At 39.2% G+C, this 13,790-nt stretch overlaps 5 protein-coding genes across 8 annotated transcripts; 4 read left to right on the top strand and 1 right to left on the bottom strand.

Annotated features, from left to right (window-relative positions):
• Nucleotides 1–731: 731 nt before the first annotated feature.
• On the top strand, nt 732–2,579 carry LOC130696546 (tRNA methyltransferase 10 homolog A-like). Its single transcript, XM_057519627.2, has 5 exons — nt 732–1,108; nt 1,164–1,467; nt 1,528–1,674; nt 1,887–1,992; nt 2,058–2,579. The coding sequence occupies exons 1-5, from the start codon at nt 801–803 to the stop codon at nt 2,360–2,362; spliced, it is 1,170 nt and encodes a 389-aa protein (XP_057375610.1). The 5' UTR covers nt 732–800; the 3' UTR covers nt 2,363–2,579.
• A 372-nt stretch (nt 2,580–2,951) lies between these two features.
• LOC130696503 (enolase-like) lies at nt 2,952–5,645 on the top strand. Its single transcript, XM_057519577.1, has 9 exons — nt 2,952–3,064; nt 3,529–3,771; nt 3,838–4,019; nt 4,082–4,206; nt 4,271–4,417; nt 4,478–4,568; nt 4,633–4,819; nt 4,931–5,164; nt 5,230–5,645. Exons 2-9 carry the CDS (start codon nt 3,559–3,561, stop codon nt 5,350–5,352), a joined length of 1,302 nt encoding a protein of 433 aa, XP_057375560.1. The 5' UTR covers nt 2,952–3,064; nt 3,529–3,558; the 3' UTR covers nt 5,353–5,645.
• A 413-nt stretch (nt 5,646–6,058) lies between these two features.
• LOC130696889 (6-phosphogluconate dehydrogenase, decarboxylating-like) lies at nt 6,059–9,112 on the top strand. 3 transcript variants are annotated; one of them, XM_057520024.2, is made up of 8 exons: nt 6,059–6,192; nt 7,009–7,229; nt 7,294–7,538; nt 7,620–7,881; nt 7,948–8,183; nt 8,245–8,378; nt 8,436–8,658; nt 8,730–9,112. In XM_057520024.2, the coding sequence occupies exons 1-8, from the start codon at nt 6,185–6,187 to the stop codon at nt 8,847–8,849; spliced, it is 1,449 nt and encodes a 482-aa protein (XP_057376007.2). In that variant the 5' UTR covers nt 6,059–6,184; the 3' UTR covers nt 8,850–9,112. The 3 variants fall into 3 exon arrangements, with proteins under 3 accessions (XP_057376007.2, XP_057376008.1, XP_057376009.1); XM_057520025.2 differs by lacking the exon at nt 6,059–6,192 and adding an exon at nt 6,423–6,541; XM_057520026.2 differs by lacking the exon at nt 6,059–6,192 and adding an exon at nt 6,777–6,936.
• Nucleotides 9,113–11,063, bottom strand: LOC130696890 (prohibitin-2-like). 2 transcript variants are annotated; one of them, XM_059497313.1, is made up of 7 exons: nt 10,811–11,063; nt 10,621–10,741; nt 10,446–10,559; nt 10,146–10,383; nt 9,972–10,079; nt 9,536–9,613; nt 9,113–9,470 (listed from the first exon to the last, which is right to left on the bottom strand). In XM_059497313.1, exons 1-7 carry the CDS (start codon nt 10,938–10,940, stop codon nt 9,354–9,356), a joined length of 906 nt encoding a protein of 301 aa, XP_059353296.1. In that variant the 5' UTR covers nt 10,941–11,063; the 3' UTR covers nt 9,113–9,353. The 2 variants fall into 2 exon arrangements, with proteins under 2 accessions (XP_059353296.1, XP_059353297.1); XM_059497314.1 differs by having other exon boundaries at nt 9,536–9,624; nt 9,983–10,079.
• A 195-nt stretch (nt 11,064–11,258) lies between these two features.
• On the top strand, nt 11,259–13,609 carry LOC130696506 (lysophospholipid acyltransferase 5-like). Its single transcript, XM_057519579.1, has 9 exons — nt 11,259–11,379; nt 11,442–11,554; nt 11,620–11,727; nt 11,884–12,006; nt 12,059–12,330; nt 12,395–12,635; nt 12,708–12,852; nt 12,922–13,069; nt 13,135–13,609. Exons 2-9 carry the CDS (start codon nt 11,455–11,457, stop codon nt 13,444–13,446), a joined length of 1,449 nt encoding a protein of 482 aa, XP_057375562.1. The 5' UTR covers nt 11,259–11,379; nt 11,442–11,454; the 3' UTR covers nt 13,447–13,609.
• Nucleotides 13,610–13,790: the final 181 nt, after the last annotated feature.

The following is a 13,790-nucleotide window of genomic DNA, read 5'->3' as shown; positions in this document are numbered from 1 at the left end:
ATATCCATATTGACAATGTTTGACTAAGGCTAGCAATCATGTCTATGCTCGTTATTTTGCGAATTTTGGAAAAGTTTCACCCTTATACCATTAATAGCTAAGAAATAATCAATTTTCAGGTATTCGACAAGCTAGTTCAACAAAAATTTAAATCAATTAGTGAAAATTTCATATTTAAATAAGAAAAGAAAGTGTCGGATGCCGTGTGTCGTGATGTGATGGCGATAGCGCGGAATAGTAACGGAAAAGATATTGCATTTTTCAAAATTTTAGGCGTTTACTCACTTCGCAAATTCTTACAAATACAATATTGTGAATTCAATTTAAAACTCCGTGATTCTTCAATTAATTGTCTAATTTCATCTCTTATGCCAGAAATAATCACAGTGTCATGTACTAGATATTTCAAAGAAATAGACGGTCAGTAAAAAAATATATTACCATTTGTTCACGATCCACTTTTCTCCTTGAATTGTCTGAAGTACGTAGATGAATATTCTGATTGTCATTGAATTAAAACATTTGCAATCCTTATTTCTTTCTTTCACCTCTGTCCAAGTTGAAGACTGTTGTGGAGTAGCCTAGTAGCATGCTATACACCATGGTAGTAGTTATAATTTGCTTTAAATTTCATAACTCACAATGTAACCTAAACTGGCATCATCACCCTGATGTTACTACTTCCACACAAATCGTCTGCTTTTTGTGTTAATGTTCAACCGTTCAACGTGATTTCTGCATGTCCAAAATTTCAGAACACAGCTATATATTGACTTCTGCTTTGCATCACTTGTAGTCAAATGAGTTCATCTTGTATTAAAACTAAGGGAGAGGAAGAAACAACAGCAGACAGTGTTCAAATTGACTCTGGAGCTGGTTACATAGACGGTGCTTTAGCTGGTGACGACACACCAGTTAACCGGAATGATGCTCACAGTATTCAGTTGGAGATAGACTCTTCTGGCGAGAAAGAAAATGATAAGAATAATGTCACTACACTAGAAAAGGTGTCACAAAATGAAAGCAGTGAGCCACCTGTGCTATCAAAGTCTGCTCTGAAACGAAAAATGAAGAAGGATTTATGGGAGCTGAGGAAAAAAGAGAAAAGGTTTAATCATCAAAAGCTTATTTCCAATCTGCTTTAAACACTTCCTTGGTTTTAGGGTTCTAGAAAGAGAGAAAAGAAAGAAAAGAAAGCTTGATCCAGCCCATCGTTTGAATACAGTTACTCGAAAACAACTAAAAAATGCAACAATGGCTAACAGTAACTGCAAAGTGATCATAGCAATTGACCTATCATTTGACAATTATATGGATGAAAGGAGCCTTGCAAAGTGTGTGAAGCAAATTAGTCGTTGCTATAGCATTAACCGTAGGGCTACCAATCCTGTTCAATTCCATGTAACTAGTTTGGATGGTGCTAGTTTAATGGAAATGAGCAAGAACTCAGGCTATGAAAACTGGGATGTCAGTATCTTTATGGTTCTGTTTGTAATTGATGCTAATTCCTTATTTCTTGGCTTTCAGGTTAACTTGCATAAAAAGCATTTTACAGAAATTTTCAGTAAGGAAAACATTGTGTATCTCACCTCTGAATCTGACAATGTTATAGAAAATCTTAAGGATGATCATGCTTATATAATTGGAGGACTAGTTGATCATAATTCCCATAAGGTAGGCAGAAGTTAAAAAATAGTGACAGCATGTTTAAGTTTATGTAATTGGCTCAAAGAGTCCTATTTGAAACAGAGAGTGTGAAATTTGGGAAATCTTGAGCTTTATCACGATGACGATAAGGCCCATTTCCCTGTAAGGAATGGGATCAGTTGCAACAACAAATCATCGTTTCAAATTCATAAATTTTTTGTTGTCTTCCTTTCGTTAAGGGTCTTTGTCACAAGCTGGCAGAAGAGAAAGGTCTGTCTCATGGCCGTCTTCCAATCGGTGAAAATATTGACATGAAGACGAGGAAAGTTTTGACAATCGACCACGGTAAGGCCTTTTTTTTTAGGTTACCATTTATAACATTGTTTAAAAAATCTGGTAATTTCTTTCAGTGTTTAATATAATGGTCAACATCTGTAATGGGCAGAGCTGGAAGGAAGCATTACTTGAGATCTTGCCAGCTAGAAAAGGAGCCCAAGAAAAGCCAGTTGATGATGAGAACACAATTACTGATGAAGACAGGATTGTTGATAAATTTTCAGTGGCTGACGAAGAAAATGCAGTAGCCGACGAAGATGCAGTGGCCGACGAAGATGCAGTGGCCGACGAAGATGCGGTGGCTGACGAAGATGCGGTGGCTGACGAAGATGCAGTGGCTGGGGAAGATGCAGTGGCTCACAAAGATGCAGTTCATTGACAAATTTTATTCCATAAAGCAAAACGTACCTTGGTGTAGTTTCTGCTTTGTTGTTTAATAAGTCGTCTCAGTTACTGTATCAGTCACTGTTCTTGACATTTCGTTATGCATGAAATGTTAAGAAAATTGAATTTGTATGAAAGATTTTTTTGGGAATTAATCTTTTTATTATTTATGCCATGTAAATCATGTTGGCAGATTAAATCATTCATATTCAGCAGGGGTATGAAATGGAAAGTCATACTCATTCTGTACTGATAAGTCATTATTCTTTGGTTCTTAAGACAAATCAAACGCGAAAATAAGCAATATCTTCTAAATATTCGGCTTATCACGCTACGTGGGCGCTTGGCAACCAAGTACGTGCTAAGTCTAGTAATTTTGTCATTCAAAATTTAAAGGACATGCCCTTCGACGATCGATACCCCAATTTTCTGTACGAACGTTTTTAGTAAGCATGCTGCTGGACAATAAAAATTATGATGAAATAATGTGATAATATTAATAAGTAAAAGAAAAATCGATGTTAAGTTAATAACAATGAAATATAAAGAGTTACTTTAAGTTTTTCTATCGATAGTGTAAGCCAGAGACCTCTGGTGAAGCGCCGCGACGTCTACGTCTGCAGTCCCACTTTGCCTTCTTAGCCACTTCCTACCTTCCTTCAGTCCAAGGCACCGGCTTGAGTAATTATTCTAAACCGTGAGTATATTAATTTCTCTTTCAGTCTCCTTATTCCTAGAAATGTTTTGGAAAGGCTTGTATGTATAGCTGTACTGGACAATTTAAGAAGTTTTCATTACGAAAACCCATAATTTATGGGGGAAAAAAATCGATTCAATATTTCGTGATTCAGCTCACGACTGGCGCTACAGAGATTCAAGTAACTTCTGTATTCTATTAGAAGGTCATTTGAAACTGTAGATGAAAGAATTAGAAAAGAAAGTAGATCTCTTTTTTGTAGTGATTGTTACACGTCTTTTAAGCAATTGTTCTATCGATGTACAATTCTTTCGGTTTGCCCTTGTCACAGTCTAGCAGTCACGTCATTGAATGACCTTGAGTTGTACACGTGAACTACAAACCAATAGATCTGGCATTCAGAATTTCAAGCCGGGGGTTTATTTATAAAATGAATGTTTTCTTGATTCACAACGTTTCTATAGGTTGTTCATTTGTTAAAAACGAGAGCCATCATGTCTATCCAGAAGATTTTCGCTCGAATGATTTTCGACTCCCGTGGCAACCCCACTGTTGAAGTTGATTTGACTACAGAGAAGGGACTTTTCCGTGCTGCCGTCCCATCGGGAGCATCTACCGGCATTCACGAGGCCCTCGAACTTCGTGATGAAGTCAAGACCGAATATCACGGAAAGGGTGTGAAGAAGGCAGTCGCTCACATCAACGACGTAAGTCTTCAGACAAAATCAAAACATATACTTTGGGTAATATTACTTTGTTTTGGCTTTTTGTAGAGCATTGCCCCAGCCTTGTTGAAGGAGAGCCTCCAGGTTACTGAGCAAGAAGCCATTGATAACTTCATGATCAAACTTGATGGCACTGAGAACAAATCCAAGTTTGGTGCTAATGCTATTTTGGGAGTCTCATTAGCTGTTTGCAAAGCTGGTGCTGCCCACAAGGGTGTTCCCCTCTACAGGTATGTGAAAAAAAAGGCGAATACCGAAGGTTGTTTTTGAATCTAGAAATTTTTATTTTCAGACACATTGCTGATTTGGCTGGAACCCCAGAGATTATTTTGCCAACTCCAGCTTTCAATGTTATCAATGGTGGTTCTCATGCAGGCAACAAATTGGCCATGCAAGAATTTATGATTTTCCCTACTGGTAAAAGCTAAATAATATGGTAGTGTAGGTTATGTACATTGGCTAAATTGATTTGTTTTCTAAGGTGCATCCTCTTTCACTGAAGCCATGCGCATGGGTTCGGAAACTTACCATCACTTGAAAAAAGTCATCAACGCCCGCTTTGGATTGGATGCCACCGCCGTCGGAGATGAAGGTGGTTTCGCTCCCAATATTTTGAACAACAAAGATGGTAACTTGAGGATAGTTTTCGCTGGCTTGTGGTTTTTCATTAACGCGCAATTTTTTTTAGCTCTGGAGCTCATCAGCACTGCTATCGAAAAGGCTGGTTACACCGGCAAAATCGAAATTGGTATGGATGTAGCCGCTTCGGAATTCCACAAGTAATGTTTCTTTCAATGAATCTTTCCTTGAGTTAACTTCTAAATTTCATTGAATCGACTCTAGAAATGGAAAGTACGACTTGGATTTCAAGAACCCAGCTTCCGACCCAGCCACCTACCTGGAATCGAGCAAATTGGCCGAACTCTACCAAGAATTCATTAAGGAATTCCCGATGGTTTCCATTGAAGATCCCTTCGACCAAGACGACTGGGCTGCATGGACTAGTCTCACCGCCAACACTCCTATTCAGGTAAAAAAAAAAAAAAAAAAAAAAAAAAAAAATTATTATTTTTATGAAAAAAGAAAGTTTATTTAGTTTGGGCCAAATTTTCTCATGTCATTTTCCCCCTATAATCTGTAGATCGTTGGTGACGATCTCACGGTCACAAACCCCAAGCGTATCCAGACTGCCGTTGAGCGCAAAGCATGCAACTGCTTGCTTCTCAAGGTGAACCAAATTGGATCCGTGACTGAATCCATTCGTGCTCACAAGTTGGCCAAGGATAACGGATGGGGCACCATGGTCTCTCATCGCTCCGGCGAAACCGAGGATGCTTTCATTGCCGATTTGGTCGTTGGATTGTCCACTGGCCAGGTAAAACTTCATAGTTTGAAATGTGTTATCGTTAAATTCGCTCATTAAACAATCTTTCTTTGCAGATTAAAACTGGTGCACCATGCCGTTCTGAACGTTTAGCCAAGTACAATCAAATCTTGCGTATTGAGGAAGAGTTGGGAGCTGCTGCCAAGTACGCTGGCAAGAACTTCCGCAAACCTCTGTAAAGACAATGTCGATGGTCGCTCCTAACTTGCGAGTCATTCAGTTAGATTTTTTGTTACGTGTCAGAATTTCTCGTTTTCCCTACGGCTTGAAGTTTTCTAATCCTTTAGTCTATTTCTTTCTTTTAATCAAATGTCTACATATTTTGTGAACTTGTGATTCATGAAAAGCCACACTGAAGAGTAAAAGTAGTCATGTGTAGGTTTCGTGTTAAAACACTTAAAATAGCTATGATCTGATTGTGTTGGTTCTGGTATTATTTATGTTGATGTATTACAGTACCATCTTCATCAAAGTTGCAGTTTTTAACAATTATTATAGAAGTTTGAAGGCAACAGGTTTGGAAAAGTTGTACCACAATCTGAGTAGTTGATCATCATATGCTTGGTGTATCGAAAACGAAAAAATTTGTTTCCACTAGTGGTTTTATAGAAGCAAGGTTTTTAAATGGCGGTTTATTGAGATTTCTGTTGTCACAAATATTGCGGTTTCGACAGTGTAGATAAATGAACGCTTTTAAACTACTGGTAAAATGTGGTAAGTAAACTGCATATCTGAGGTTTTTGTCCCTTAAGGCAAGAAAATTGTCGTCCGCAAGGTTATTGAACGTAGATACTGGAGGTGGAGGCGTTAACTTTAGGTGCGATTAGAGCTTGTCGTCAAGCCGCACGGAATTAGGCTGGACAGAGTGATCGATTACTTTGCATGGGTTGCATACCCCACCCTTCGAGCTTGAACATAAAACGAGACGTTCGGACAGTTCAGTTAGTGTCGAGTCACGGTTCGTTGCAGTTCACATCTCCCGCTAAGTTCATATCGTCTACATATTCGAAAATGTCGGAGTAAGTACTTATGTAATAAGTTTAAAAATAAAACTATAAATTGTATATAATAAGTCAATTTGGAAAATTATAGCTTGTGTGTTCTGGTTGTCTATTTCTTGCTTTGCCTTGAGACTAGTTTTCACTCTAACTCGGCTGCGGTTTGCGGATGAAATTTCCCGGTTCTACAGTAGATTAATTCCCACACTAAGTAACTAAGCATCACTTTCTATATAAAAAAAACTGTGGTAGAAGTATCATGGCATATGGTAGAAGAAGTGAAACGTATTGTCAAGAAGCCTAGTTTCCTCGAAATCCTCGACCTCAATAACAAATGGAGCAGTTGCTCAGCGAGCATTGGTTGTGAAGGGTACAGGTAATGGGGATTTTCGTTTTCGTGAATAATTCTGTTTTCGTGACTACGGTATTACATCGACCATTCCAGTTTTAAACGAAATATGGAGCCCTCTTGCTGCATGGTCGCTTTCCCTAAATTTCCTCAAGGTAGGGTAGTCTGCAATAGCAGCCGAACATTGGCTCTTGACCAATCATGAAACGAGGCGGGACCTCTTTAATTTAGCTCTAGTGACACTAGTACTTGCAGTCGATGGATCCAACAGTTGTGTTTTTCTTATGGGCTAGACACCTGCTCTTGTGTCTTAATCTTTTCGTAACAGACATCACGCTGTTATTGTCTAGTTAATGTGTATCTTTTACCATGGGAGCTACAGCTTGCAAACATGTTTTAAGTTGCCCCGAACCAATGTGCGTTAGATTCGCATGTGCTTACCTAATGAATTCTTATTAATCTAGTTCATGTGCTTTTGTTGTTCATAGAGCTGATATTGGTCTTATCGGTTTGGCTGTCATGGGTCAGAATTTGATCCTAAATATGGCGGATCACGGATTCGTTGTTTGTGCCTTTAATCGAACAACATCCAAAGTGGATGACTTTCTTCAGAACGAGGCAAAAGGCAAAAGTGTTGTAGGTGCTCATTCTGTTCGTGAATTGGTTGCGAAGTTAAAGAAACCTCGTCGTGTTATGATGCTCGTTCAAGGTATTATCAATCATATTATTGGAAGATCATAAATTAAACTAATTCAATTTTTCTTCACCCAAAGCTGGTAAAGCCGTCGATCAGTTTATTGACCAGCTGGTAGAATTCCTAGAAGCCGGCGATATTATAATCGACGGTGGTAATTCAGAGCATGGCGATACCACACGGCGCTGCACTGCCCTACGAGAGAAAGGAATATTTTATGTCGGTTCAGGAGTTTCCGGTGGTGAAGAAGGTGCCCGATATGGGCCTTCCTTGATGCCCGGCGGACACGTTGAAGCTTGGCCACATATCAAACCCATTTTCCAGGTGAAATCTGAGCTTTCTATTCGTCCAATAAGATCATAGAATTTCAACTTTTATGTTTTTTTGTATGATGTCCTACGGCAGTCGATCTCTGCCAAAAGTGATGGAGAACCATGCTGCGATTGGGTTGGTGAGGGTGGAGCCGGTCATTTCGTGAAAATGGTTCACAACGGCATCGAATATGGTGACATGCAGCTGATCGCTGAAGCTTACCATTTAATGAAGAGCGTTTTGGGAATGACTCCACCAGAAATGGCAGATGTTTTCGACCAGTGGAACAAGAGCGAACTAGATTCTTTCTTAATCGAGATTACTGCCAACATTCTCCGTTTCCAGGACGACAAAGGTATAGATCTCTAAAAGCAGTATCATTCGTATGTTTTTAACTCCATCTATTAACTTGTTCACGAAGGAGAATACTTGGTTGAAAAAATCCGAGATTCTGCTGGACAAAAAGGCACCGGAAAGTGGACTGCAATTGCCGCCCTTGACTATGGCGTTCCTGTCACTCTTATCGGAGAAGCTGTTTTTGCCCGGTGCTTATCCTCTCTGCAAACTGAACGTATTGAAGCCTCTAAAGTATTACCTGCACCTGCTTTCAAAGCATACGATGGGGAAAGGGCTTCGTTTGTAGAAGCCATTCGCCAGGTATACATAAAATTCTTGAATGTCAGTATGACTGCACGTTAACCCACATTTTTTATTTCAGGCATTATATGCTTCAAAGATCGTTTCGTATGCCCAAGGTTTTATGTTACTTCGCGAGGCGGCTAAACAGTATGACTGGACACTTAACTACGGTGGTATCGCGCTTATGTGGCGTGGTGGTTGCATCATTCGAAGGTGAGAATTTAAGAACTTTGCTTTAAAACACCTACGTAAACAACAATGTCCTTTCAGTGTATTTTTAGGCAATATCAAATTGGCCTTCGAGCGTAACCCAGATCTCAGAAGTCTGTTACTCGATGATTTTTTCCGTCAGGCGGTTGGGTCCTGTCAAGAATCGTGGCGTGATGTGATAGCCACTGCGGCCCAGTATGGCGTTCCTGTTCCAGCCTTCTCAACGGCTCTTTCTTTCTATGATGCTTATCGCTGCCAACGTTTGCCAGCCAACCTAATTCAAGTAAAAAATATTTATATACATTGATCATCCCGTTTTATCAGGAAACTTATAGCCATGGTTGATGCTTCCAGGCTCAGCGCGATTACTTTGGCGCGCACACATATGAGCTTTTGAGTCAGCCGGGCGTGTTCCACCACGCAAATTGGACCGGGCATGGCGGTAGAACTTCGGCTTCTACCTACCAAGCTTAATTATCCAGAGTCACATTCCAAAGTGAAACAAAAAAATTGTAACCGCAGTTTAACTGGATTGAGATGTGCGAGGTTACAGAAGGGAGTTGGATATATTATACAGTAAGGTTATGGAATTCCGCAATGTGATCTTTTTAATAATCTTTCTTAAATTTCTTTATCATTTTATAAAGTTCCCTAGTTCATGTTAAGTTCTTCATTATATATACAAGATTGGTCGTGAAATGAATAAAAAAAACTTGGTTATTCCAACTGAACGCTAATTTCGAAAAGAAATTCTATTTTATTTCAGATACATTGCAAATTATTTGGATGTACGATGCGTTAATGTTACTTCATTTAAGTCCTCGCAGAAAAGATGCAAGAAAATTACTTTAGCGGAGAACCCACATCAACAACATCTAACAAAACTCTACTTGGGAACTATACGGACCACATTTGTATGTACCAGAAACAGCGACGAATAGACGTTAACATCACTTCCAAGTATTTTGTTTGACTATTTCATTTTTTGTCTTTCTTAACTCCAACAGTCGCAATCCGCTCGTCAAAGGAAACGTCACTTACGTTGATCATGAGCGAATCAGCATTCAAATACACTCGATTTTGGGATGCTGCAATCTAAAATAATCGGTAGTGAAACGAATTAACGACCATTTGTTATTAACTGCATATGTTCTATTTACCGTTCGGGCGATATTCTGTGCAGCACGAATCTTGCGGAGCTTCAAGTAACCTGGATTCATACCTATGGCCACTCCCATGTAAATATCGAGTTAAGGATTTAAAATGACATTTTAAAATTATGTTAATCTATGGGCCTTATTCCATAACAATCCTCTCTGATTACTAAATCACATATCATGGATTTAAGAACTATAGAACTGATGTAGGCAGTGGAAGCATAAAAGTTCAATGCCTTCAGAACATTCATGGCAGAATTCCATAATGCCTCAGAAGATGTATCTTCCGATATTTTTCCTAATCTATGTCCGCCTTTACAATGGCCTGCAAGATTCTTTTGACTAGAGCCACCAAGATTCAGACAATTTCATTCAAGCCTTATTTCGTCATTGAAGATCGAATACGGACCGGCCTACAATTCTTTTTTTTAAAGGATATCATTTTTCCAGCCTCGGCTTCACCCTCGGCTTGAACAATTTTCTGCTGTCGCTCTTGGTAGGCCTTCTCGACGAAGAATGCTGCACGCTGGGCATCTTGTTGTGCAATCTTAGGATAATTATTACGAAATGTCAGATGTCTTGTCCTTTATGTGTGGGAAAATTTCAAAGGTACCTGTTTGGCTTCAACTGCGGCGGCATATTCCTTGCTGAAACTGAGTTCTGTGATGGAAACATCATCCAAGATAATGTTAAAGTCTCTGGCTCGCTCTGTCAACTCACGACGGACGAGCAAGGAGACCTGCTGACGCTGTGTGATTAGTTGAGAGGCATTGAATTTGGCTACAACACTTTTGAGAACTTCATTGCAGATGGAAGGGAGTACTTTTTCATCATAATCTAACCCCAAATTCCTAAAAACAATAAAATGGAAAATCAAGGTAGGGTTAAAGGGATTCTAACAAATAATAGAAACCTGTAAACATCAGGGAGCAATGCAGCATCTGGTCGTGAAAGAACACGTAATGTGATGTTCACCATCTGCAGATCTTTTGAGCCAGTAGGCGAGGAAATTTTCCTTGGTCGGGATCTAATGCATTTCACATTAACAACAAAGCTGGCAAGCTAGGACATAAAACCTTGAAATATACCTGATATCATAGATAATGGGATATTGGAGCCAAGGTATTCTAAGGTGTAGTCCTTCAGGGTATGTATCATCTTTAACTCCACCAAGCCTACTGAAGATGATTGCACGGTGACCACCTTCCACTGAATATGCGACCATCAAGTTAGATTCAATATTGAATTTCGAACAGGATTGATGATGTAACATCTTACCGGTATACATAGACTGACTGACTCCATAAGCTGCGGCTCCTGCCAAAGCCAGTAACTTCAATCCCGTTCCAAGTCCTTTCGGACCATTGGAGAACCGGCCGGCCAAATCGTTCAACTTACTCTGTGCCATGGTGAATTCTTTTACCTAATGAATTCGATTGCGCAAACGACTTATTGCGTTAATAATTTCAACGTTGGCCAAAAGGAAAGGCCCTCGTGTAGTGGGGATGGCGATAGGGAATGGTAAAGAAAAGGCTAAACAGCAAGAAACGTCAACAACCGCGTGAGAGCTCAAATACAATTAAATGGTTATCATTTTCTATTCCTAACGATACTTCAAAATTAAAATAATTGGTTTTAGCTCCTCGAAAAAAATAAAGGTATTAACATTAGATTTATACAGTTTTATTTAAGAAACTAAAGAACGTTTGGCTCCCTTGGCCGAATCATCCGTTGCACGCGGGCAGTCGGGTACGGTTGCAGACAAACATAACTGGCTATTCTATCTCAAGAAGCCATCGTATTTCGTTTTTACGAAGCGTTAAGTCCCCTAATCATTAACGGATTGGGTATTTTTTAAATCATGGTAGCTTTCTTTCTAACCCATTAATATAGTAAACCAATATACTAGGACAAATCAAGTAATGGACAGCCCTTCAATCCAAAATGGAATTTTGTTTTCCATTGCTCAAGCGATCGGTGCACCCGAACAGGCCCTTAGATTATTGATTTCAATACTTATAGGTTGTAGTAATAGTGATGTAGACTGTGGAAAAGGAACTATTTACATTTTTGTTGTTTCTTGACAGGATACCCGATCGCACTCTTCAACTGCTTCTACCTCCGACACAAACCTGCCACTGTACAACATGTTTTCTTTACTATTGCTGGAATCTCTGTTGGGTTCTTTAATTTTGGTAAGTCAAGTGTTGGCCTTTAACTTTGTGGAGCAAAATCACATCTTAGTTTCAGTATAACATAATATAATCCCAAATTTTAAGTCATTACTTTTTTTTTACATAAAAAAATGTTTTAGCATTCATTGAAAAAATAAACTGTTTAATTTCCTTCAGGATGGGACATTGGTCACTCATTTGGATGTGTACTTGTGCAGTACTTACTCATCAAAATCTTATCGGGGACAAAGATTTGTGTTGCCCTTTCTTTCACATTTCACATGGCCTATCTTCTACTTGGTAAAAATCTTGTTAAAAGACCGTAACAATAATCTAAATCTGGAATATGTAGGATACTACCAAACTGGAACTGAGACTTATGATATAAAATGGAGCATGCCACACTGTGTGCTCACCTTACGTCTAATTGGGCTTTGTTTGGATTATTACGACGGCCGTAAAAAACCTGAACAATTGAATGCTCATCAGAAAAAAATGGCTTTGGTACAGGCTCCTTCGTTTTTGGAGATGTGCGGTCATGTTTATTTTCCCGGAGGCTTTCTCGTTGGACCTCAGTTCTCCATGAGGCGCTACCTTGACTTTACCAATAACATTTATGAAAAGGTACGAAGGTTAATAATCTTCTGGCAAAAAGTAAAGAGTTGACAACTTAACTTACCGTTTGCAGGAAAGCGGTGACATTATGCAGTGCATTCGACCTGGCCTAATTCGCGCCGGTTTGGGCTTCTTCTATTTGGCATTATACCAAGTAGCAAGCAACTTTATTTCAGAATCCGTAATTACCAGTGAAAGCTTCTACGAACACACTTTCGTTATACGTGTCGGCTTAGTTGGGCTGTGGGCTAAAATCAGCCTTTACAAATATATCTCTTGTTGGCTTCTAACGGAAGGTGTTTGCACTATGAGTGGTATGGATAGTTATATACGTCTTATGATTTTCTTTGATATTCATTGTTCTCTCCCGATGCTCTCCTATATAGGATTGACTTACAACGGTAAAGATGAAAAAGGCAAACACTTGTGGAATGGATGTGCTAATGTCAAGCTGCGCGTTTTTGAGAACGCAACACGGTTTGGACATTTGATTCAGTCGTTCAACATAAATACCAACGCCTGGGTTGCCGAGTATAAATATCTCTTGATATGTTTGCCATTTATGGATTAGAATTTGATTTTTATACCTTATTTTTTTAGGTACGTTTACAAGCGTTTACGATTTCTTGGTAATCGTTCTTTATCACAAGCCATCGCACTTTTCTTCTTGGCTGCTTGGCACGGCCTGCATCTTGGATACTACGTCTGTTTCTTTATGGAGCTCATAGTCATGCTCTTTGAAAAAGATGTAAGTTATTTAACAGTTAAAAAATTTTATGTGATACTTAATTGGCTGAATGATGTATCACTTAGATGGAATTGCTAGTGGCTAAAAACCCTGCCATCCATAGAATGTTTAATAATCCCACATTGGCGCCCGTACGGTGGGTTGTAGGAAAACTATATGTGTTTTGCTTTATGGGTTACTGCCTTGCACCGTTCACCTTCTTCTCCGACTTTTGGTCCATTTATGGATCGCTCTACTACATGGGATTTGTATTTTTCCTTGGCTGGCGATTCATCGCGCCACTCATCTTGCCACGACTTATTCCTCGATCGCCACGAAGCGAAGTCACCAGTGAACTGATCGTTGACGGGTCTGAACACCCAAAGAAGAAACAGTAGCATACTATGTAGCGAGTTTCTTCGTGCACCTGATTCTTCTTTGATTCGTTGTTTTGTTTTTCTTTATGTTGTGTAGTAATGTTAATTGTAATGTAAGAAAAAAAAAAGTTTAGTGTGTCTGAGGTAAAAGCAGTCTCAATACATACTCGCTTAGACTTGAAAATCTTTATCAAATTACCTGCAAACATGGTTATATATGAGCTAGTATATAAAAGGATTTGTAAATCTCCCATTAAAGGAACTGTGGCGTGGCATTTTGGCTAGCTTGTTTGGCAATTGAAATCAAAGAACAGAGATAAAAATATTCGAAATCGAAAGAAAAACGTGGAGGACAAAGAAGAACT

This window comes from Daphnia carinata, chromosome 10 (assembly GCF_022539665.2).
Source record: "Daphnia carinata strain CSIRO-1 chromosome 10, CSIRO_AGI_Dcar_HiC_V3, whole genome shotgun sequence".
In the NCBI taxonomy this organism is placed as follows: domain Eukaryota; kingdom Metazoa; phylum Arthropoda; class Branchiopoda; order Diplostraca; family Daphniidae; genus Daphnia; species Daphnia carinata.
Note: the sequence above shows the minus strand (reverse complement) of the source record. Positions and strands in the feature narration are given on the sequence as shown.